Genomic DNA, 25,803 nt, shown 5'->3' with positions numbered 1-25,803 from the left:
AAACTTTGTCTTTTTAAGCTTCCAACTGTCATGCCAAGCGCCGGGGGCAGCCACTCACTCCCTGCAGCAGCTGCACGGCTGCTCTCTAGTGGGGAGTCGTGCCTCAGGACAAGGCATCAGTTTGCATCAGAAGGCAAGCTGGCACTTACACACCTGGCCTGGGAAGTTCCTGAAGGTAAACAACCAGCTCTCCACCTGCCCAGGCAACAGAACAGTTCAATCTGCAAGCCACCTGCTCTTTCAATCTCCTATTCTGTAGAACAGAAGGAAGCTAGTTAATTACATACAGCACAGATAACGAAGGCGTGCATTACAACCGTGCGTTACCACATTCTTACACTGACTTTGGTAGCAGAGCAGGAGCAGAAACACTCAGGTCAACTTTACAGTTGCTATATTCTGACTCTAATGCTTAATTTCTATTTCAGAAAAAAAATAATACATAAAACTACCTACACATCATCAGAAAATAATCATATTCAGTACTGCTAATATGCTAGTGGTGCCTATACTTTTAAATAAGTGGCCATTAATCAGACAATGAGCTCCTGAGGACTAGATCCACATTTTAAGGGACTGCAGAATCTCAAAATCAACGTATTGCAAAGCTGAAAATTTCAAAGCATACTGTCTCTCTAGAACATTTTCATCCCATGAAGTAAATAGTTCAATTGTGTCTTTTCACAATATAGAAAGGAAAAAAAGAAAACATCAAGGAGAAGGAAAATCATTAGCAAATTGCAAATGTGATCCTGCAGTTGAAAGCAGTAGTCAGAATCTATTTGGAATCAGATTTGTTTCACTTTAGTGATGCTGAATTTCCATTTTATCTGTTTTACATAATCACCACAAAATAAGGTGTAAGGTTAAGTGAGGGATAAAGAAAGTTTGGCACAAGTGATGCAATAATTACCAAGTGCTTGAATAGTCAAATACTGTATCTCCCAGGACACAGCCTCACTGCAAGGTGTTTTTATCATGCCCCCTTCCACTGTGACCAATGGCCTTGAAGAAATCAGTTACGTTGAGATTGAGAATTAACAGCAATTTGAAAATAAAACACATCATATGTGTCTTAAACACACATTTATGTGTGTCTGAATATTTGCACCTCATACTCATCTCTCAACAGTTTTAGAAAGTATCTGTTAATTTATTTCACATACATGTATTTACATTGGAGGAAATTCACAACACTGAAAATACAACATTTACACATTCACAAATATACAGTTTTGCACTCTCTCCCCTGTCAGGACCAGGCACTCAGCTTTTCTATCTTTGCAATAATGACAACATCAATTCTCAGTAGATCAAAACACTGGTAGGTGTGGTGGATTTTAAGAAGCATCATTCTCTGTATGTGGTGGTTATATACTTCAAGGTTATTTCACTGAAGAAAAATGCCTCTTGCATGGCATTTGCATAAGCTTCTATAAATGATAAGCACATAGGTTTGTTTCTGGTTTACCATGCTATCAATCAGTGATGCTTACTCTATAGAGTTCAGTTATCCTTGTAGTAGTTATTAAAGTTGATTCGCAGTAGAAAGTCCTCCAAATGCGGTTGGTATCCTCTATTTACAAGCTTTGTTACCACTGGAAGAAAAACAAACCCAAAAAATAAAATAAGCTTCAACTAAGATTAGTATTCTAAAGTCAGTGTTGATAGTATTTGTGCATTTTAACTTAAAAAAAAAAAAAAAAGCAGCCTAATGCAGAAATCTGAAAACAATGGAAAAATGGAAACAAATGTCTTATTTTTGCATAAGAAAGGTTCAGGATCTCTTTCTGGAATTACAAAGTATTTCAAATAAGATTGAAGAGAAGGATTCTGTGTCAGTTCTAAGTGAAGCTGTATTATTCTAACAAAGAAATGCTTTCTCAAGCTGCTTTCACAATAAGATGGTATATTCTTATCATAATGTCAACTGACCAGGAAGCCTGTTTAGGTCCTCTGGTGACCTCTGTGAAAGAAGAAGCTCTGCTGAAGTTTTCTTGACGAAAGTCCATTGGGAGAAAGAAAAAACAAAGAGACATTCCTGGAACAAACCCCTCAAGCTCGATGAATGAACAAACCAACTGCTCTAAACAACCTTAGAAACAGAGGAAAAAAGGCAATAGAAGCTCCCTACGCTCGTAAACATCCCATGCACTAGTATAAAGGGAATTAGCAAGCAGCAGTAGCATGCAAGGAAGACGGGAAAGTGTATAATTAGAAGTTAGGGCCTGAGCCAAAGCCATTGAAGCCCAGACTACTTTGTATTGGCTTTCAATGGATTCTGGATCAACCCATTGTGACAGAGAGCATTTTACAGTACGTGGTGACTGAAGGAACGAGTGTAGAGGAACAAGCACACATTTGTTTTGTAGTGCTTAATGAAGAGAGTGTAAAGAACTAGGTCACTCAGCAAATTTCCTTACGGAACGCTCTATTAATCTCTGTCCATGAAGCAACCATAGATCTCGTAGTATGGGCTTAGGTGGCTCCCAGAGGTGTTCTGACTTCCTGTAGAATTTGGAAGCAGCCATTCTAACTCATCCTGAAATATCTGTTTTTGGTCCTTTGACACCATTTTTGGACACCCTTAAAGAATAAAAAGGGCAGCTCATTTCCTGAAGAATAGAGTCTGACTAAAAAATATTCTAGAAAAATAGATCTAAGAAAAACAGTTGCACTTCCTTCAGGAGTTAAGGAATTCCTAAAAAAAAACCCCAAACCCCATGAACCACCTTTGTACTCAGGGGAAGGGTAAGTAACTTCTACTAAAATCACAAGCAAGATCTGAAAGAGAAATGGAAAGAAAAGACAGATCAACCATTTCTTCACATTATAGGCTAAGCTGACAGTGAGAAGAAATTTTATCACGTTAAAGGAAAAAACATTTGGAATGATGTGCAGGTGAAAAACACTTCCCTGGAGCACTGGATATAAGCTATAACTGGTGCTAGGAGGAGACTCTCTGAGCTTTAGTCCAACATGGGAATCAGAATTTTCAGATCTCGTAACAACAGTAATACTCAGCTAACGCAGACATGTCTAAAATTACTTCTAAATGGTATCTAACTACCTCTCATTGTGGCCAATAAAAAGTTCCAGAACTCAATTCCAGAGAAAAGAAAAATGTGAGCACATAGATAGAGCTAAATACCAAATACTTATTTTGCAAATTAGCAAAAACTTATCGTCAGTTTTGGGATATCTGTTAGATTTCTTGCGTGGACATTTTAACTGATGGATGTGCAGATCTTTGCAAACCATGATAAAGCAGTTTTCATTTGGGAACTACATCTTCTAACACACACTAAGTACAGACATTGTCCTACTTTTATCTTATACTTCCAAAACCTCCTTGTAATTTTTTCAGTTGTCAATTGACTTTTTCTTCTATCTAGAATTTATGCAATTTCTTACCTTTGAATAAGAAGTGGGAGTAATACTTGAACGTATTGTACGACTGCTGCATCAGACCAAAGTTGGGATGAACAGCCATTTGCTTCCCTGTGTCGAAGCTCCACGACTGGGAGATCAGCTGGCTGCGGAACTTCAAAATGAGGCTGAAGATGCTATGGATAATGTTCATCACAGGGGCTGCCTTCTCTGTCAACAGACCCCTAACGGAACAAAAACAACTTTAGAAATGCAGTTGACACGATTTATTGGTTGTAGGGAGAAAAATACAAAGCGGTGACAATCCTTTAGGTTTCCTCTTCACTTGCTTTAAAAAAAAAATTCACGGGACTGCAGCCAACTGTAATTGATTTTAGAAAAGGTGCCTAAACCTAACATCATTCGCTTGCACTTCTAAAGAACTAATATTTGTATTGGTTTGTTTGATTTCTAGGATGACATCTGCATTTGCAAAAGAGATGACATTTAAAAACATTATCATGCTCTGAGTTTCCTTAAACTTTAATCCCCTCTCATCCCATCAGCTGGTATCCAAACAGTAACTTTAGCCAAATTTTTTCTTATTAAAACTGAGAGTCATGAAAGGACAGATTTCTTTTCTTGTTTATAATTTTCTTGTTTATAATTTCTGTTCTTTATCATCTCTTCTTCCTTCATCTCTCCACTTTACCATTCCAGTGTATACTCTTTAAGAAAACAAAAAAACCAGACCTCCTGTCCTCTTATTCACAGCACCTTTCTGCCTCATATATGGTAACCAAAGGGCTAAGAGCTTGTGATTCCTAAAAGACAGATGTCTCTTGCGCTGCTCATAAATCTGGACAGAGGCATCAGGTCACATTTATTCCTTCCAAGTCCAGTCCTGGTCACTGCACATTTATTAAAAGCATATATAATGTATAGAAGAAGCATTACAATCCTTGAGCAAGGCTTACTCGTGCACATTACTCATGCTGAATGAAACAGCATTCATTTACAAAGGCTACGACAAGGATGGGGTGAAAGAAAAACAGAAACTGTGGCAAGTGTGCCCTTAGTTTTCAGGTTAGAGCCGTCCTGAGTGGACTTGAAGATTCCAGAGGCAGGGTGAACTGGAGCTGGAAGCAACTCCAAGGAGTCTGGGGAAATGAAGAGGACAGGTAGCTGAGGAAAAGCACCAAAGCACGGACTTCATACCGTGCCGTGAAGTTTGTTTCCCTTACTTAAACTTTCATATGTACAGACTACTGAGTATGTCAGGTAGAATTCACTTCTGCACAAATACGTTAGGCTAGACTGGCAGCTCCACTAACTTAAATATATGAAGCAAAAATAAGTATGGTAGCTTGCCTGAAGATTGCTTTGTTGAGGTATTCAGCGTGTGTTCTGTGAATTTCTTCCAGGTTGCCTACAGAAGACAGTTTGTTTCCGAATTCACACCATGTAACATGAAGAATCTGATTGGCAATGTAACCTTGAATAACTTTCACAAAATGCTGCATTTCATGTTTATACAGCTGGAGCTGTCGAAACTGAACAGAATTTGATGCACTACTCACTAAAGCTGAAAATAAAAACAGAAATATATTATCATCAGCACCCAGGGAGACTGCCTAAAATCAGATTTTTAAAGGAATGAAGGTTTCTGTCAGTAGAGTCTGTTTAAAATGCCAAGGAAGTTTCTTTTAAAAATTGTGGCTTTTGAAGCTTGGCATGACTGTTTATAAGTGATTGTCTAGCACAGGGTGCTAAAAGCGTTTTAAATAGGATGCTCGCTAGTTCACTCATTATACTTACCAGTGCGTTTTAAGTGAAACCAAACATCCTTGAGAGTCCACACCATGTGCTTCAGCTGAAGCAAAAAGGAGAAGATCTTGTTGTATTTGTTCATGCAGCTCTCAGTAATGACAATGTTCAGAGGCCAGTCAACCTAAAAGCAATAACAGTGCTATCATACCACATTTTTGTGTTAGAAGAATATTTCAGATACTTCAGGAACATTCAAATTACTGTAAGTATTTTAATAATGTAACGCAATGGCCAGGTCAAGTAAATCCTGTAATTTCCATTACACTTTTTTTTTTTTTTACTCTATTCTTAAAAGTATTCCATTATTAAGAACATATTCACTCTACTGTGGTACATAAGAACCATGGTATAATTGCAGTACTACGACCTTTCTCCATGCTTTCTTACCTTGTACCTTAGCTCTAAGCAACTCAGAGCATCAGGCGCATTGGGCTTGAACACTTCTGGAAGGTACTTGAGGGCGAAAGAAAGATTGGAAGCAAGCTGGGTGTCACCATGAAGACTGTACTGTAATGCTTTATTTAGGATAGAATTAAGAACCAGCGGATTCAGCAATTCACCAGGTGTTTGTCCTGATCCAAGCTAGGGGTAAAAAACCAAAAATCCTAATTACACAGTATTAATAAACAGTCTTGGCTCCTGACCACAGGTGAATTAAAGCAGAATGGTAAAGTGGTGACTATCCTGCCTTGCTCCACTGTTCTGACTTGAAGTTTCTACTTCTGCCACAGGGATGCATAAACAGCATAAGAAGCAACTTCTGAACTATCCGCTGTTCACAGCATGCAGGTAATCTCATACCTGTACTGATTTATTTTGATATGTTGGACTGCAGGAATACAGCCTGCATCCCTACTGTAGGGATACAGCCTTTAGGCTTTAGTGGGGCCGAAAGCCAGCGACAGGACTGGTGTTATCCACCTGACTGCAATCTGCCTATCTCATCAACTCAGCACCCTCAGAAGATTACAAATAAAGCTATTCATCGAGTCTAAATCCCCAACTGCTTTCCCTAGTTGGGTCCAAGCCAGTCTTAGGATTCAGAGAAATGCACTAACTATACATAGCTATACAGCCACTACCTCCACTGGCAACCAGCTGTATTAACCCAGGCTATTCCTCCCACCTCACTGTCTTCCCCATGAACACAGGGGTAAGTCATGAAAACACTGTCGCATCAGAGGGCCCAGCACTCTCTTCAGACGCCCTCCCCTCTGCTCATAGGACATTTGAGGTAAGAATAGGTATTCTGCGACACAGGCTTTTCCATTGGATTTTAGCAAATGGCAACAGGCTCTTCTAGCCCTGCTGCCAGCAGATGGGAGGGGACAGAGCAATAGTGCAGCAGTTTTCCCAGAGAGAGTGAAATACCCTTCCATGACTGCTTATCTGTCAAAGTTTGAAATTATTATCTTTGATGTGCCAAATCCTTGTACTCTCTCTACTGCTGGAATTAGCAGTAGAAAATACTACTCTCCTCCTTGGGACCTCCTTGGGCATTGCCATCCCTTCCAAGCAAACACCTTTTTTGCCTCAGCCCTTACAACATTAACATAGTTCCTTGCTGTAAGACTTCTTGGCATGGCACAAAGGAGGAAAACAGAGCAAGCCAGGATTCTAATTCACACCGTTCCCTCATTCTTATCCAAATTAATCCAGAGGTGTCAAGCTAAAGCAGACAACCCAAAACCAAGGGTTAAGACAACAAAACAAATACCTTCTCAAACAACAGGTCACTGAGTGACTGAGCAAACTCCCCGTCTTCCATTAACAAAAAGTGTCTCAGTGCTTCAAAATGCTTCTCTACATTCAGTTCCACAAAGTAGTAATCAACTATTGCTTTGTTCACAAGAGAAACACTAAAAATAAAAACAAATAAAAGGTATTATTCTTACAAGCAACTCCTTCTTTACTGTTAACATTCAGCTGTGGCTACATCAGATTAATGCTCCAGTATCTAACTCCGATATCCAAGACAGGATGATATTCACATAAGCAAAAAAAGATGAGACAAAAAAATCTTCATTCAGAACATATCTCAGAATTAAAAGCTACCACTTCATATAACTGGGTTTTGAGCAGTACTGTGGAAGTATTTTAAGACTGGCTATATATAATGATCTTTAGAACACGCTGCTTCGCCTGGAGCAACATTTTACCAATAGCCTTCTGTCTTATCTCTGTCACCTACACAAACAGATTAGGAATTATTAAATCCCTGAGAAGAATATCCTAATTGGTAAAGCTCTGACACTAAATATTGAGGGCAGGTCTATACTCCAGTTTGCAGTACAGTGTAGGCATTCAAGCTAGCTTTAAATAATTTAACTTGCATATCAGGGACAGGCTAATCCTGCCAGCACACAACTCAGGCTCGCTTACTTTGCTTTGCTGAGTACATGAATCTGTACACAGATCATGCTGGTAGCCAATCTGGATGTTTAAAACTAAGTTAGATAATTACATCTTTCTACAGTGCACCAAACTTTGCGTTTAGCATACTCACAGTTAGTAAATGGAATCCAAACTTACGAGATAGCAGATTCCAAAACAGGAAGCATTTCAACACATCTGTGAGTAACTGTTTGCATGACAGAAGCTAATTTTGTACATAATAACAAAAACTTTTCTTTAAAATACCATTAGATATACTAACAAAATGGTCCAACGCATATATGATTTCCCTATATAAACCAAATAGTAACAAGAACAGCTTCTATTTAACTTCAAAACAGCCTCGAAGCTGGAGTTCCCATAGAAACACAAAATACATCCTTATCAATATGCATGAGCTTTCACATAATCGAAAGATTATTCTTTTTCTCCCCTTATCTTTGATCTGCCAAATAAAAATGAGCACAAACATTATAAATAATACACCTTCTTTTTAAAAGAACAAGGAAACCACTGGTGTCAAAACTACTGCTGCATAATCCAGGAGTCTGAGAGCAAACGCTTCCCTCCAAGCCCCTGTATTTTAAATAGACGGTCAAATTTTTAATTTACAAATGAAAATGTAAGTTTATGTTACTATTTATAATGCAAATCTGAACTTTTTAGTTAGTAATGGTCCATCCACTGAACCAGTTCTGGGAGCAAAGAGAAAATTTAAGCGAACAGCTCTATGCACAACTCTTGTCTCATGAAAGAACTAATAAAGAACATGATGTTAATTGCTAAATTATGGATTCACTATCTCTAATAAATACTCACTGAGATACAAGTGGAGCAGTAATAGAACGCTTCATCAGCACTGGCAGAGACAAGAGCTCACTCAGCTGTACAGCTGTTTCATCTGTCGCTGACTGTACCATAGGATCCACAGGAAAAGTGTACGATCTCGGTATCACATGATGCAAGAGATGGGAAACTGGCAGTTCTGCTAAATTTAAAAATATATAAACATTGTATGTTATTATATTTAAGCAACTTGATAATCTGTTTCTATAAAACTCTACAAACCCCTCTAGGATAGAAAATCATAATGTGTCAAAATGTATTTCTCATTTTTGTGCCTAGAAGCAAACTGTTTGGCTACTCCAGTTCATAGTACTGGTAATTTACTGGAAATTCAGGTATTTTTTCCAGCACTCAGCTTTCTTGCTCAAGTTTACCACATCTTCTATTAATCTACCGTTCCAAGAGTTCTACTCACACATCAAATCGTAACTATCTTGATATTTTTCAATACAATACTGATCCGATAAGGCTTTCAAATAAGCTTGTTCTTTCTTCCATGTATCTTCCTCTCCCTCTTCCTCCTCCTTCGCCTTGGGAGCATTAGGTTCAGAAAATGAAGTTTCCTCAGTCACGGTATCTTTTGGAATTGCTTTTTCAGGTTCTTCTGCCTAAAAGAAAAAAATGGTCAAATTTTATAGAGATGCTGGCTTTGTCTGCTCACACTTAGTGTGTTCTTACAGGTAACTGACTAGTTGTTCCAACTGAAAATAAAAGAGCTGACATGTAAAAACTATACGGTATTACAGTGATTACTAGATTAGGACAGAAACTACCAGTGTGTTTACTCCTTCAAAGGAAAAGGAAGTCTTCTCAACAAATACTTTGTTTCTTACCTGTAAACTCTGTGAGGAATCTGGAGAAGGGTCCTTGTTGACCACATTTGCAATTACTGTAATTACAAGTAAATTAAAGAAAGCATGTACTTAGACCCGCTAATAATACTTAGTTCATACGTCAGATCTGCTCCCAAAGTTCTTCAAAATTTCTCTATAGACTACCAAAGAAACAATCATCCCAATAACTGTCCCTCCCCACAGTCCCACCCAGGCAGTTTCACGCATGTTCTCTACTTGAGATCACACGAGGTCCTGTTTTGTGAAGTTTCAGACTAGGATTTTTAATGCTCTGTTTCTTGTATATAGGAGACAAGACTAAGCTCAAATTCTTTCCTCTGAATTCTAACAGCATCCGACAAGTTATGCAAGGAATTAACTAATAAGTGCCCATTTTGAACATAAACATCTACAGTTACTTTCATGAGCCCTTAAACAAATGCTGACTGAATAAAAATTTTATTTTACCTTCTTGTTTCTCTTCCATTATATTTTCCTTTTTGTCATCTTTAACATTAGCATCAGTAAATACTGGAACACTGTCAGGTGACTGCAACTGCGGCAAAGTCTTCTCCTTAACTTGTGACGTTTTTGCTTCCTTTCTGCTCCCTTCATCAGGAGGTAATTCTTCACTGTACAGAAGTGTCTGAACTGTGGAGTCAGATGAAGGACCCAAAATGGTTTTACGATGAGGTATTGGATCATTTTCTGTAGATGGGGCCCACTTCCCTATTCGGATGCTTGACTGAGATGCGTGACCAAACGGGCTCCAACGAGATTTCAAAGGCTCTGTGTCTGAAACTAGTTCTCCAATTTTAATGTGCGACTGTGAAGCATGCCCATGGATGTTCCAACGAGGTCTAGCTGAGACCACCTCTGACACATTTTCACCAATTTTGATATTGGCATCAGATGCATGACCATGGACGTTCCATCGAGGCCTTGTAGAAGCTACATTTGACACATACTCTCCAACCTTAATATTGGCTTCTGAAGCATGTCCATGAATGTTCCACCTAGGCCTTGAGGGCTCTACTTCTGAAGCATATTCCCCAATTTTAATATGAGCTTCAGAAACATGCCCATGAATATTCCACCGCGGTCGGCTAGATTCAACTTCAGAAGTATAGCTGCTGATTTTTATATGGGAATCTGAAGAATGCCCATAAGGACTTGAACGTGGCTGATTAGTGTCCACATGAGGTACATATTCTCCCACTCTAATGCTGGCATCAGATGCATGTCCATGAATATTCCATCGAGGCCTTCTGTACTCCACATCACATACATTTTCTCCAACTCTAACATGTCCCTGCCAAGCTGCAGACGGTCTGAGAACTGTATTAAAATCATACTCATTTTGCTGATGCAATGGTGCACTGTCTTCTTCCAGCGCTCCTCTCAAGACAGGCTGATTTTCACTTACCTGAGACGTCTCAGAAAGATCTGAGTTAATATTTCGGAATGCCTCATCTAGCAAAGATCCTTGTACGCTAATGGCAACAGGTTGTTCATCTTGTGGCTTTGATAAGAAATCTTCTATATTCACATTGGATTCAGGCAAGGAATCAGCACTGTACAGAGGACTGCATGCTTTCTCTGGACTTTGGAGACTGCTTTCAGATCCTGCTGCTTTAGGTTGAAAATGCTGATCAGCATTATTATTTGTGGGCTCTGGCATGGGCAGTGCATTGTCAGCAGAAGTAGCATATTCCAGTCCAGGTTCAGATTCTTTTCTGCCAACTGTCTCATCAGAATGCAGAGGTTTCACAGAAGACACCTAAAAAAGAAATACTACACTGCATGGCTAGTCACATAATCAAGCTACTTATTAGGGCGCCACTTTATTACAAGTAAGATTTAAAGTTTTCCAATTTTTCAGATGTACTACAAATAATGTGATAACTGCTTACCCTGCTGTTACAGTGAACCTTGTGTTTACTGAACTGAAATGAACCATGAAATGAACTCCCTCGAGGGAGACTTGGAACAGCAACCTGCAGTTTATGTAAGAAAATAAACACACCTCTGACTGTGGACCTTTCCCAACAGGGTTTTTGTCTAAAGCCAACTGGCACTGTTTGTAAGGAAGAATATCTAATTTTCTCCTGTAGTTTCCATCTGGAAGTTTTTCAAGCATTTCCTGTAAGTAAAAATGACAAAAGCAAAAGTCTTTAAGTACCCAGTACCAAAGTTTCTAAATTACATTTCTTAAATCTTTTCAGAAGATACCTCGATGCGTTTTTGATCTTCTAATAGAAACTTAAGACGGGCTGTTTCCAACTTGTGTCGCTGGATTTTCCATAACGCTCTTTGTTCCCTACGGGCTGCATCATCAGAAAGTTTGCTATAATGGTCAATTAATTCCTGCCTAAATGAAGGTAAAAATAAAGCTAAGTTAGAGATTTTCGCATACTGGTCTTCATCTTCTCTTCTAAAGAATAAGACCTTTTAGCACTTCAGAACTGAGAAGCAATTTTTTAAAAGTAGAAGCCAGAGGTGGAGAAAACAGGACTGTATTCTTAGTCAATATGTATTTCTGTAACTATTCTTACTAGTTCACTCATTTATCTTAAGTATTTTTAGATATAGTGGAAGAAAGTGAAATACAACTAGTTGCACAATAACAGCAATTCAAATAATTATCAATCTGACTCCTCTGTCTGCTTTTTACTTCTGCTTTGACATACACATGACCATTTTTGCTGTGGGATCAGCTTTTAGCACAGTTAATTTTTTTCCTGAAATTCTGATCATAATAAAAACCATACTGGCACAAATCAGTGGGTCCCGGATTTTTGTGCCGCTGACCATTCCTACATCACAAAATTTTGATTAGCTCATGGATTACCAAAAATCCTTACATCCATCTTTTAACTGGAAACATTACCTTTGTAGAGCAATGTCTGGGAACTGCTAGTACCATAAATTTTAATATACGATAACTTTTTCTGAGGTCTTTCTGATGGTTTTGGAGTATCCAAGTTTTGGGAGACTACTCAGATACATTTACCTTGCCTTCTTTTCCAGTTCTTCTTCTAAAGCTTTCAGTCTTTTTTCTCTCTCTCTGAGCTCTCGGGCATAGCTGAAATCATCATCAATCTCCTCTTGCTTTATTGCAAGGCGACGCTGCATAAATATTTAACACTTTTAAAAGCCACTCTCAATACCAGCTGTAACACACACATCTGCAAGAAGTTCTTATTTGTACCCCATGAGCTATTCATTCAACTGCAGTACAATAAATCAAGATATCCTTTCAATTATTTGCCCAAGAAATACAGCTGGCCTTTACACACACAGAAATACCTCTTGGTCTTTTGCAAACTGCTCTTTCAATTTCTGAAACTGTTCCCGTTTCTTTGCATCCAAAGCCATTCGTTCTGATATTTGTCGATCTGTATTACAATATAGATATCGTTAGTTTACATTAACAAACCCACTAGAAAACACAGGAGACAGCACTGCGACTTACCATTAATGGCTTTTAGTACTTTGCTAACAGTTTCTCGTGCATGAACAATTAATTCTTGTTTGGCTATTTCCATGCGCAAATCCTAAAAAAAAAAACCAACCAAACAAAAATAGAATCATAGAATTGTCCAGGTTGGATGGGACCTTTCAAATACAGGTGGGATTTTTTTCTATTATTTCAGACTTGCAAATACACTGTTGCAAAGAGAGGTGCACACTTGATAATGGTTATTAATCTATGATTACCATACAGAAATATGAATAAACCAATTAATTAAATGGAACGTCTATAAACAAATACTGAAAGTTAATATTCCAGACCTTACAACAAACCAGATCCATCTGATATATACATTATATTGATGGCACCTGAAAGAGAGAAGTCTCCTTATAACGAAAAGAGTTCTGAAAAAAGCAATTAGCTATGCAAATTATAAAAAGATTCTGATCTGGTTGTCACATTGTTAAATTAGAATCTAACAATCTTTTCAGTACTTTTCCAGTAGGAGGGCAAATCTGCTGCTGCAAAGAACTAAGATGGAAGTCCAAAACTCAGTTAATACATGCAAACAGATGACAACACACCACCTATCCTTTTAAAAGCTATATTAAATAAGTTTATTTGCTGCGATAACAATTCAAACAGCAATTGACCAATGAAAAAGTTCTAACGAAAATTACAAATTCTTTCAAAGTTATAACAAAAATGAAAAATTAGTATTAAAAAAAATCCCAACAACAAGGTCTTTATTCTTTTATTCATTTACCTTTTCCTCCTTGCTTATGGAACTGTATCGGGCAATTCTTTCCATTCGACCTACGTACACTGCACAATCTCTCTCTATTTCTTTCAGTTCCTCAAGCGAAAAAATAACTGAAATCCGGGGAACAGGTATATCTGACCAACATATATAATGCTGAAAAATGAGAAAAATGAGAAATTTCCTTTTAAATACTTTTTTTAAAATTGTAAAATGTTAAGATTATAAACTCATGTTATATACTTTTTCTTAACTTAGCAATGCTTCAAGACACTGAAACAGGATCTAAAATTTTTATTATCAATTTTAGCATTTACATCATTCGAAGTAGGAGACAGAGATATAACGTTCCAGAACCTGGATCACAGGTCAAATTCTCAGGGTTCCCACTTTCCCACTGAATTGGACAGGAATCTAAAATCTGATACATAACATTTATAGTAGTCATGTTCTAAATGACTGAAAGTTTGCTTTTCTGAATATCCAAATTAACTGAGTCTGAGTAACTCAGCGCTGAATGCCTCTCTCCTATCAAAAGTTCGATTTTGTTCATTTATGTTCCCCACTGATCCCCACTTAATAGGAAGTGTCTGGAGCATATTTAACACACACCTACAGGAGAGCGCTCTGTACCAGACGTCTCTCTCAAAAATATGGCCAGTTCACATCGCAGAGTACTTGTTCTCTAAGTAAGTATCTTAGGTCTTTCTGCTCCACACCAGCATCCCTAAATCTCTGAAGCTGTTCTATGCAGTACAGAAAGATAAGTGAGCTATATAAAAAGAAAAGAGCCCACAAGCATGGTCACACTGGATTCCTCAGTCTACTGGTAAAAGCAAGAAGACGGGATGCCCAGAGCTGCGTTCCTGGGACTCTGTTAGCCTTAGCAAAAGGGAAGAGCCAGCTGTTTAGGGCATTATCATGGAAAGGGATGAAATGTGACTGGCACTCTCAGACAGATGGAAGAGGATTGAACCCGGGTGCCCCGCATCCTGGGGGAATGTTCTATCTATTAAGATACTGGGTTAATAACTGATAAAGCTATAATTTATAATGGAAATAATAGCTGACATTGTTTTATAAAAAGCCCAGTACTACTGGCGCACCTGAGTCATGATTTGAGAATGCTTATCAGAGCAGACTCAGGAGAACTTGCAGAGGGTCATCTCATTTGAGACATTATGTTTATGCCCTATACCTGATATCAGGTATCTGATACTGAGCTGCTCAGCTGTGTCAAGACTGGGCAGCTCTGATCTTAAAAAGAAAGAGAATACTAGTTACTGGAAAGAGTGTCTATAGACTTTAGGCACCTCTGTGATTGTTTCACTGTTAAGACATATATAGAGAAAAGGGATGACAAAGTAGTCTAACATATTTTTCTTATCAAGGACAAGACTTGTTCTGCAAAATATGAATAAATAGAACTATTTAAGCACTTCTTGGAAATGTAGGGATAGAGCCAAAATACAAGAGCTATGCAGAACTGAGTCAAGACCTGGTAAGTGAGGCATCTTTAAACCAAAAAATAGCAGTATGAGTTGTGCGAAAAATGGAAGGCACTTGCTTGGAAGCCTAAAATGTTTCTGCTTTCAATACAAAAAAAAAAGAAGAAATATAGTACGTGCGCTGGATATGATAAATTTGATGCTGTTAAAAATTTCTACTTCTGCAGTGAGGTTTTAGCAATTAGAGTGGATAATCGGCTCACAAGTATCTGAGAGCAAGTAATTGCCTTTCATGAATCAACATCCTACTTATGCTATACCAGTTTTCAATAAACGAGCGAACGTGCTAAAAACCTAGAAACTTGCTCTAGAGAGACACGATTTTGTCAATGTAACAGGAAGGAACCAACCCAAAACTTACCCTAGGACAGCACAATTTCAGCAAGTTTATGGTTTTCCCGCATATGTACACATCATTAGCAATATGTTTAAGAAATACAGGGACACAATCTTCTACTTCTTTTGAAATCAAAACATAACCATGAGTCCAGTAATGTTTATCTACACATACAAAAAAAAAGATGAAAGTATATCTTTTTAATTATGTAATTAACAGCACAAATTATATGAATTACAAATGCTCCATATACATACCGTACCTCTGAAACAAAGATAATCCTCATTCACCTGGATCATAAATTCTCCATAAACATCTCTGAATACACCACTGTATACCCAATCGTAGATAAATCTAAAAAAAATATATAATTGTACAATATTGAAAATCAATCTGCTCGCCTTCTCAACTTTATTATAATCAAACAATAAGTATATTCTTTAAAACATCAAAACACGCAAGCTATATGCAGGATAAAAACCAGCAATTAAGTGCTGTCACATTGATATTTAAAGATACACACAGGTTGTGTCTCTACAGTTTTCTTAGAATAAACCATCTTTATATAGAACATTTCAGTGATAATTACTTAAGATGAAAGAACATTGCCTAAATTAAAACAAAGTTTTTATTTCTGTATATTAATTTACTAAGCATATATTAAAAATTTCTAGAAATCTTTGCGGCAGATGCAAAGCATAGGGAGAAATAAGCAGGAAGGATTTATTTTAAAGAGAAGTAACTTTATCAGGGAGAAACTGAAAGGGTATAAACCAAAGATGCAATACCAAGCATCTTTTCCCCAGACCTAGAGACATTTTTAATATACTTGCAATAATGAGAACTACTATTTTGGAATATTTTTTCATGTTTTTTCACAATTCCTCTGGGTGAAACCAAACTTTTGAAGAAATAAAAAAAAAATAAAATTATCTGAAGCTATAGATAAAAAGGCTTGGAGCACCTTGAAGCTAATCTTTTTTTTTCTTACTAGTTGCAATACTATCAATGTTTCTAGATGTTGTGTCAGCGTAACAAACAGGAAGCATTTAGCACAGGAACCACCATTCAATTTTAAGGTTGCAAGTAAAAAGTTAAGAACTTTTAAAGTGTTAAATCTGATCTTTCAATGATTTATGTGAGCAATAACTTGTATTATTTAATTTCTTTCAGGTTAATAAATGAGTGGGGTAACACTTTCTGCACATAACGGAAGTCCCCTTCCACGACAGCCCTGATGCATGATTGATGTTTCAAAAGAGATCTGCAACAAATTTAGGAGTCAATGCTCTAAGTATCACATACTAGTAAGCATACTTTTATATTTTTTAGGTTCCTTGTGATGCCATGACATCCTGCCCTTGCCATTTCAGAAAACTGACTACCTTCTATAAATTGCAGGGCAGGAGCTGTGAAGATATTTCAATGAGTCTTCTGGTAAATCTGAAATTAAATTTCTCTGAAGAACATTTTATTTGGAAGGAATTAAAAACAAGAAGGGTGGCCATGGGAGGAATCTTAAATTTACACCATTTTGACAGATTTGTGTTTTCTCTCTCTAGTATCACTCCATCTATTAAGTATTATTGTAAACTGATGGCGGACTACAGCTAAAATCCCTATAAATAACTATTAAAAAAAATTTAGCATCTCTTCAGAAGTCTATAAACTAACGATTTCCAAATTGATGTCCACTACTTAACAAAACTGTTTCAATCCAAGGAACTCTACTTCCTACTGCTAGCCACATCTACTTAATGAATAACAGATATTTTTTTTTTTAATTTTTGCTCACAAGAAAAAGAGAGTGGAAATAAGCACGAACTTTCCCAGTTTGTGCAACACCAAGAGAAACCTGTTAGCTGCCAGTTTCAGGACTTTACTACAGGTATGAGAAAAAAAATAGAAGTTGTTTATTGAGTCATACTCCAGCATCAATTTCCAGTATCAGCAGCAAGAAGGAAGTCTTACTTACATGTATTTATTTACTAATCTAGTCACATATAAAACCCTTGTGTTGCTACTAAGCTGGAAAAGAGAGGGAAAGAGGATTCAGCAACATGAATTAATTTTTATATGTATTTTGCAGATACAGCCATATTTGATATTTTTTCTGAAAACGTTAAAAGCCATTGTTAAATTAGTAGAGTTACTCACCAGATTACTAATTCAGAACTGCTCTTAAACACAATTATGCAGAGAACAGTATGCACGCACCTTGTGTATGGTTCACAGCTTGTCTTCAACAAAGACAGAAGAACTGGATAATGCTCATTGCTACAGTTGTTGAGAGCCTCTTTGTACAGATACGAAAGCAATTTAACACCCTAAAAAATTGGAAAATATTCTAATATTAGGCAACAAACTTCACTACAACTTTAATAACAAAAGACTCATAAGTACACTGCTTTACGTGTTTTACTAGACACAGAAGGCAGGATTGTTCAGCCTGAAGAGATGGCTCCAGGGAGACCTTACACCAGCCTTCCAGTACCTAAAGGGGGCCTACAGGAAAGATGGGGAGGGACTCTTTATCAGGGTGTGGAGTGATAGGATGAGGGGTAACGGTTTTAAACTAAAAGAGGGGAGATTTAGATTAGATATTAGGAAGAAATTCTTTTCTCTGAGGGTGATGAGACACTGGCACAGGTTGCCCAGAGAAGCTTTGGATGCCCCATCCCCAGAAGCGTTCAAGCCCAGGCTGGATGGGGCTTTGAGCAACCTGGTCTATTGGGAGGTGTCCCTGCCCATGGCAGGGTGGTGGGAATTAGATGGTCTCTAAGGTCCCTTCCAATCCCCAAACTATTCTATGATTCTATGATTCATCTCACTTCCTCTAGCTACCTGCAGTTAAGATCCCTTTATCAGAGCTAGCTACCTCAAGCTCACTTTATAGTCACTGAAGGGAAACAGGTGTGTTTAGAGGTATGTTTAGAGTTGGATTAATTTGACTTGCAACAAACACTGCCTTTAGAATGCAGTGAAATGCACTGTAAGGCTTATTTTGGATCCTTTGTTTATTTTAGGAATTGAAAACACAGGAAAAAATTCCAAATTTTAAAATATCTGGAGAAAGGATCATGGTATTCTAACTGGAGATCCAAGGTCATATCTTTGGTAACAGAGAGACCAACACTAAATATTTTATGTAAAATCCTACCTAATTTTGAACAATATTAATGTTGTAACCCAAACCAAACAAAAACAGCAAATTAATTATCACCGTGGGAAATGAAGCACCAGCTCCACCACTGATCCCCAGCGCTGTTGTTCCTATGCCACAAAGTTCAGCTAAATACCTAGAAAACAATATTAAATCATATGTAACAATTCCAACCAGAAGTCTCTGAGATCATAGTGATAAACTTTGCTAAATTTGAATATCACACAACAACCCTACTGTATCAGCTGAATGATAACAGGGATAACAAAGAAAATTAATATAAAGACCTTAACATGTTTTCCCTAGAATCTTCTGGATATAAAGAAATCTTTCTGTAAAAACAGAGGAAAAATACTGACAGACCATGTAAGAATGCCTGTGTAACACTGTCTCTTTTAGTGTATATGGAGAAACAGATTGCAATTTTTCTGATGTGAAAAGCTTAAATATTTAATATCATTCTCTTACCGCAACTGACGACCTAATTTTCTGAAGAGAAAGCTGATCGTCAGAAGACTTAAAGTAGGAGGTGTTGACAAAACACAGGCTCGGTAATACTGAAGATACTTCCTCAGCCCACTTGTGAACGCCTAGTATCAACAGAAAATATATAGAGTCTTACTGTTAAAGCTGTTAATAATCTATGTCTCAAATCAATTGCATCAGTGTGAAAACAAACCTTTTACTAAAATAATTTGCATATGCAGGTAAGAGGGACTTGTATACCAAAGCAAGGGGAAAGCACGAGTTCATGCAACTTCAGACATTCAAATTGGCCAGATGGCTCCTCTATACTCTATACATCCAATGCATGGAGCCTGTACCCACACACAGTATAATAAAATATCTTGGTTCAGCTTCTTTGAATTGCCCTTTGAGGAGCTATTCATTGTCTAACAGCTATAATAGGAACCTAGGGAAAACAGTTTCATCACTTTCATGCCTAAACTGGATACTGGAAAAAACTCAGCTAGAACTTTTTTTAACAAGACAAAGAGAGAGATCTTCTTATTCAATTTCTGTTAACATTGCTGTAAATCAAATCTTCAGAAAGAATACATTTTCATAACCAATCCTAACTTAGTTCTATGGATTAGAAAGAGATGAAATAACTTGATATTACACAGTGTACATGCAGTTCAGCATAATACACAGAGGACTGACAGGGAAAATTTGCACTTAATTCTGAACTGAGAAAAAATTATTAAAGCTATTAAATATATTTCCCTATTTCAGTTTTTATTTTTTTAAAAAAAAAAATATATATACACACACATACTGTATTAAGAAAGTTCTTGTATTTTAACTTTATACATCTTAAGGCATAAATATGTAATGTTTCTAAAACATCTAAAAATGAGGTTACTTTAGTCTTCAACAGAACAAACAAATCACGCTTCAGGTAACGAAGACCTTTTACTACATGTTTCAGTGCAAGCAACTCCCCTAAGCACCCAGAGCTGTGATTTAAACACAGCGGCACTGTTCATTGCTGACCTGGAATGAGCATTACACTTAAAATGCTTTGCAGTTTTGCAGAACAAAGAAACTCCGTCTTTACACAAAATCAGTTACCTTCTCTACCTGGACATTAAATCTAGATGATTTAATACGATTGTTTTACCTGAAACACAAGGCCTTTGCTGTATGAAGAATCTAAAACCGGCTGAAGAGAAAAACGACTCAGGCGTGTGTAATAGGTTCCATACTCTGCAACTTCTGACAGCAGGTTGTGCATTGTCTCCGGTGAAGTTCCAGACACATATACCCCCTCCTTTATCACAAATGTCTGAGAAGCCTAAAGGGACATAGGAAGCAAAAAAAAGGCAGATTCAAATATTTCATAGCTGTATTCTGATTTAAAATAGCAAACATTTATACACAAAAAGCAGACAAAATTTTTCTCTTTAGATACTCTGATGACTGAGGCTATATAGCTAGAACAGTGTGATAAACTTATTAAACTGTAGCAAAATTTCAGGAGTATTAATAGTACTTCCAAATATACAGAATAAGACTCATTATCTAATTCCTTAAAGAAAATCCAATCTACAAAACTATTTGCACACCTATTTTCGAGTATTCATAAACCTATTTTCACTTAGAGGACTACAAATACTCTTAGCCTATTGCAATAACATCATTATTGCAATATATTGCTGTTAGGTCACATTCAACTTTTTAACAGTATCTGCAACTGCAAGATCTCAAGAGAAATATATGTATTGAAGAGGAAACCTCTACAAAGAAAAAAGGAAAAAGACACAACTAAGCACAGTTAAAAATCTTCCATACCTGATTGAGTGAAAATGTAGTGGATACCACACCAATGAGGACATTCAAGACATCCTTAACGAGCTCAGGTTCTTTCATCAGCACAAGCTGTGGAAGCTGAAGTACAGTATTACTAAACAGTTGCAATTCCCCTTCTCGAAGTCTGTAAAATTTGTCAAAAGCTTCTCTCCCAGCTTCAGTAAGATAGGGTTCCTCTTTTTTACCAGGTGGGCTGTGTCAGAGTAAACACAACATTACAAAGTGATTATATGCAAAGAAGGAAATATATCTCCTAAAGAAAAAAAGGCATTTCAGAATTTTACACAGCCAGTGTTGACCACAGAAAAAGCTACTAGTAATATAGTACATTTTCAAGGGAATGAGCATTCTGTCAATGAAACTGTAGCCCAAACTCAGTACAGTGAAGAAATAGGTAGATAATTTGAACATCAGTTCAGAGACAGAAACCTTGACAGACAATTACCAGCTGCTTCTGTGGCCTTCCCTGATGCAGTTTTCTCATTAGGAAAATGAGGTCAACATATACCAGGGTTCCAGGGTCCACGACTTGTATAATGACTTGTATTAACACATTTTAGCTCTTCCCAATGAGGATCACTATCCCCTCCAAAAAAACTTCTCTTTCTAATTCTTTCAAAAATTCTGAATTCCACTAGCATGTATCACATGAAAACTGTCAGGCATGCGGTCTATATTTGACTCTAAAGATCCTTACAGTCTAAATTGCAGCAAGAAAAACTGTCTTGTACTAGGAACAAAGCCAGAGTGTGCTACAGTGGCTTTGAAAAATCAGATCAGGGAGTTGCTGACTTTCTGAGCTTCTCAGGCTCACAGCTGAAAAAGACTGTATAACGCTGCAACAGACACATCACTAGATTATTACTTAGAATTACAGAAAACATGCAGAGCAGTTTCGCCAAGAATCAGGCTCACCACCATCCATCAGGAATGTAAGGAAGATACCTGCCATACCTGCCTTTTTTTTTTTCCTTCTATTTTAGGGAAGCAAGGAAGCTTTAACAGGGCTATACAGAGCATTCTCTCAGGAGACACATCTTCTACTCAACAGTCAAAAGTCTAACTACACCATCAAGAAGTCTGTTATAACAATTTCTGATTTGGTTACAGAGAGGGAAAAGGAATACAACACTACAATTCTGGGAGATACGGGTTTAATTATTCTAGTGCTCTACAAGTACCACTTTCTCTTTCGAAACTGAAAATATGGAATCATTTTAGATTGAAATAAATTGCATAGTGTATAAGAAGTCAAATTAGTTATAAAAATGCTGCATTTCACACAAACAGCAAGTGTTCCCATAATCCCTTCAGTGTTTTTGACAAAGATGCAATCTGAGAACTAGACCTTTATTCCGTTCTCAATCATTAATGCATTATATTGAATTTTGTGAATTAAATATGAACATTTCACTATTTATACTAAGGCCACTCGGATCTAAGATGACATGCACCTTCATACATTTGCATATGATGCATAGTAAGTTTGCCAGTAACATCAGACACATACTATCCAATTCTTTCCCAACATCGTCGTTTGCTGGGTCCATATGTAAGCACTGCATCCCACAAGTCTATGTCTGGAGTCATGCTTGGCTCTGACTGAGAATCAGGAGTCAGATTGGATGCTGACTGGAATCCCTCATCTTCTGACTGGTCTATACTTTGGGGAACCTGCCAGAGAGAGTTCAAATGTTATATATGAAAACATTTTACTGAAGAAACACATGCTAATAAAGAAGATGTTCTGCTATCCAGTGACTCTACATATTCAATATGCATCATCCACCCTCCTCTTATATGTATTTTAAGTTCTTCCTGTAAGCACTCTTTTCATTTGCTAAGTCTCTACAGTATTAATGCCTATACGTAAAACAACAATCCCCATCAAAATAACATACTGAGTTTGTCAGTGTTAAACTTGAAACTTACTCCTTTGGTAAGCATATAGTTCCACAAATTGACAATCTGAGGTCTGGATATTCAACAATATGTAACACTAATAAAATCATACTGCTCAGTATTTCGTTTGGGCAAATGACCCAGGCCCTAATTCTTCAGATTTCAAATAATTTTGTTAACTATGACTAACATAATTTGTTCCCTTATGCTTATTAACATACAGAAAATCTGCAGGTGTCCAAAGAGCGCATATGCCACATCCTCAACTCCCACTCAACAGGAGTTGTATATGCAGAACAGTACCCAATTTTAGCAAACAACAATCACACCCACATATGAAGCAGCATGTTCTTCAAGAAATTGCAAATTTTCCAGTCTGATGGAAAGAATACAGGACTTACTCTGAAAGGTTCTGCTTCCCCTAAGTTGCAACTTACATCCACATGTGCACATATGAATGGCACAGGGGTTTTCATTTTTAATGTGTCTGCCTTCAAGTTTCAATTAAACCCCCGAGTTAAAGGAAATGCAGGAACTATTCATATGTTAAGTAGAGGGAACAAAATGAGGATTAAAAGTACCGAAGTATAAAAAATCTACCTAGACACAATAAAAATGGAAAGAAAGAAAAAAAATCCAACAAATTTATCTAGTACCTCTTTGAGAGTAAAACACAGCAAAAATAAACAGAATGGACAGCAAAAGGGGGAAAAAAAGACACAGTATATACACTGAAAAGGTAAAAAGACAGCGGGAACTAGGAGGCTCAGTGACATACAATAACTGAAAAAAACGTTTTAAGATACAACAAGCCAAGAAGAAAACACAAGAAGTTAGGTAATGTAATCTGAACAGCAAAACACATACATTCTGACAGGAACGCTTATGCAGTCAGGCAGAACGGTAACAAGTAAGCAACAACACAACGGACTTCAATATACAAAGCAGGCAAAATTGCAAGCTAAAGATTACAAGGTGGGGAAGGCATAGATATAGCTGGTAAGGGCTTAACTTCATAAAGCCTATGGTCACATGATGGTTTTGTACACTGTTATAGGACAAGACCAAGGTTTGTGTTATCATACATCTCTGTATCCAAAAAGCTTAGCTGGTTCTCAGCAAAGAAAAGGATCCCTGCTCCATCTTAAATTCCAACACTGTATGCTTCTATTACAAATTAAACTACTACGTATGTTTTAAACTATAGTTTCAAAGTGGCATATTGAAAGCATGCATATACTCTTAAGTCCAAAACAAATGATACCATACTTTAATTGCAAGTCCAGACAAATCTGCATTGTCAGGCACTGGTGGTAAATCCAACTTGATGTCCATATCATACGTACGGCTATGGACAAGAGCACCAAAGAGGGAGACCCGTGTTTCTTTCTCAAACTTGTCACCAGCAGGATAGTTCTGTGAGAACATCCCTATGGCAGGGAGTCCAGTGCCAGGTGCAGCCTCCATTATCTGAAGCGTCTTTTGAATTGTGTCATTGAACTGACATTCTTCATTGGTTATTAGAGATTGTATATCAGCTTCAAATACACTTACATCATAATAATCATAACCCTGATACTTGACATTTCTCCCAACATATTTGTTGTTCAGAAAATAGTCCCTTTTTTGTGGTACAAGCTGAGGAGGACCTGTTCCAGCGAGCTGTACTAAGAGATCCAAGACAGAATTAACTTCAGTAAACGGTAAGCATTCCGTTGTTTCCAGTTCCTCCACGAGATTCTCCAGTCTATCCGCTTGAGCACCTAGGCCACCAACCCTCAAGTTGAAAGACAGCATCAAAATTTTGTTTTTCACTGGAAGCCTGGAAACGTTTGATTGCAGCTTACGAGCCTCATCTTGGAAAAGGTTTATGAACAGAGCATTATAAGCAACCCTTTTCAGATTTTGCTTAGCCCTTTTCTTGCTGATCTTCCGCCTGCCCAGGTGGACCTTCCATGGCAAACCTGTCAAGTGCGCTTCACACAGATCATTGAACAACTGCGTAATGCTCTCCATTTCAAATCAACTTGTCAGGTTACAGCAGCTACAGTCTGGATTTCTGGTTTCATGCAAAGACCTGAAAAACAGCAGGAAAAGGAAGAAACACTCGTAACGTGTATGAGAAATTGATGAGTATGCTTTAACTTAAGGGAAGACAGCCCAAAATGAGAGAGAACTGACCTAGCACATATTTAGGACATGAGCTATAAAAATAACACTATGACTTTGATCACAAGCAAAGTGATGGTGGTGCAAGCTTAATTCCAGACACCCAATTTTGCTTGGTAGATGCAAATAGAACAGAGATGGTTGTCCTGATCTAACACAGGACGCATGTGGAACACCCGCAAAAGCTTCACCACTCCAGCTCTTCTTAGAAGACCCCTGCCATCTCCCTCCCACCTGTCCAGCGCCCTCAGAAGCCACGGGGCCACCGCAGAGAGCGGGCGAGGAGATGTGGGCAAGGAAAGGCGGGTGCTGATGGTGACAGGCAGCACCGGGCTGGCCTGCGCGACACCGGCCGTCCCCGGGGGGCGGCTCTGAAGCACCCACCGAAAAGGTGGGGGGGTGCCGGCAACACCCCGGCGGCGGGGGATGCCCACGGATCAAGCTGGGCCCAGCTCTTCCACCCCCCGAAACGCCTACCAGCCTCACCCCTCGCCCCCCGCCAGGGCACCCCGACACCATCCCCTGCACCGTCCCGCCGCCCCCGGCCCCTTCCACCCTCCTCCGGCCGTACCCGGCCCCTTCCATCCTCCTCCGGCCGTACCTGAGGCGACTCCCCGGGGACCGGCGGGAGCGGGGCGCCACCACCGCCGCCGCCGCCTCCTCCTTCCCTCAGCGCCGCGCGCGGCGCCGCCGACGTCACCCCAGCGCGACGGGCCTCGGTGTGGGGAGAGGCCGGCGGCGGCGCTGGGGGCGGCCCGGGGCGTTGCGTCCCTCTTGGCCCCGCTGTCGGGGCCTGCCCTCGCCGGAACGCAGCCCAGGGCAGAGCGGCCGGGTGCCACGGTCCGGGCCCGCCCGTCGGCAGGGGCAGGAAGTCCCCGGGGCCGCGGGCCCTCCCGGCCACCCC

At 38.5% G+C, this 25,803-nt stretch overlaps 1 protein-coding gene across 2 annotated transcripts; it reads right to left on the bottom strand.

Annotated features, from left to right (window-relative positions):
• Positions 1–1,132: 1,132 nt before the first annotated feature.
• On the bottom strand, positions 1,133–25,592 carry TUBGCP6 (tubulin gamma complex associated protein 6). Of its 2 annotated transcripts, XM_054182019.1 has the most exons (26): positions 25,501–25,592; positions 24,000–24,807; positions 22,339–22,502; positions 20,811–21,021; positions 20,140–20,313; positions 18,984–19,105; positions 18,576–18,651; positions 17,570–17,679; positions 15,615–15,706; positions 15,377–15,516; positions 13,514–13,663; positions 12,748–12,829; positions 12,582–12,670; positions 12,286–12,401; positions 11,505–11,643; positions 11,299–11,415; positions 9,741–11,052; positions 9,273–9,328; positions 8,855–9,047; positions 8,413–8,581; positions 6,917–7,058; positions 5,587–5,781; positions 5,188–5,320; positions 4,741–4,954; positions 3,415–3,614; positions 1,133–1,598 (listed from the first exon to the last, which is right to left on the bottom strand). In XM_054182019.1, the coding sequence occupies exons 2-26, from the start codon at positions 24,744–24,746 to the stop codon at positions 1,507–1,509; spliced, it is 5,235 nt and encodes a 1,744-aa protein (XP_054037994.1). In that variant the 5' UTR covers positions 24,747–24,807; positions 25,501–25,592; the 3' UTR covers positions 1,133–1,506. The 2 variants fall into 2 exon arrangements, with proteins under 2 accessions (XP_054037994.1, XP_054038002.1); XM_054182027.1 differs by lacking the exons at positions 24,000–24,807; positions 25,501–25,592 and having other exon boundaries at positions 22,283–22,349.
• Between the last annotated feature and the right edge of the window lie 211 nt (positions 25,593–25,803).

Source organism: Rissa tridactyla, chromosome 1 (genome assembly GCF_028500815.1).
Source record: "Rissa tridactyla isolate bRisTri1 chromosome 1, bRisTri1.patW.cur.20221130, whole genome shotgun sequence".
In the NCBI taxonomy this organism is placed as follows: domain Eukaryota; kingdom Metazoa; phylum Chordata; class Aves; order Charadriiformes; family Laridae; genus Rissa; species Rissa tridactyla.
The sequence above is the reverse complement of the archived record's forward strand: the minus strand, read 5'-3'. Positions and strand labels throughout refer to the sequence as shown.

Coding starts and splice junctions, on each gene's coding strand:
- TUBGCP6 (XM_054182019.1), bottom strand. CDS start 24,746: ATGGAGAGCATTACGCAGTTGTTCAATGATCTGTGTGAAGCGCACTTG. Junction 22,503..23,999: donor TGTCTGGACTTGCAATTAAA/GTATGGTATCAT, acceptor TCTCTCTGGCAG/GTTCCCCAAAGTATAGACCA. Junction 21,022..22,338: donor TGTTGGGAAAGAATTGGATA/GTATGTGTCTGA, acceptor ACTCTGACACAG/CCCACCTGGTAAAAAAGAGG.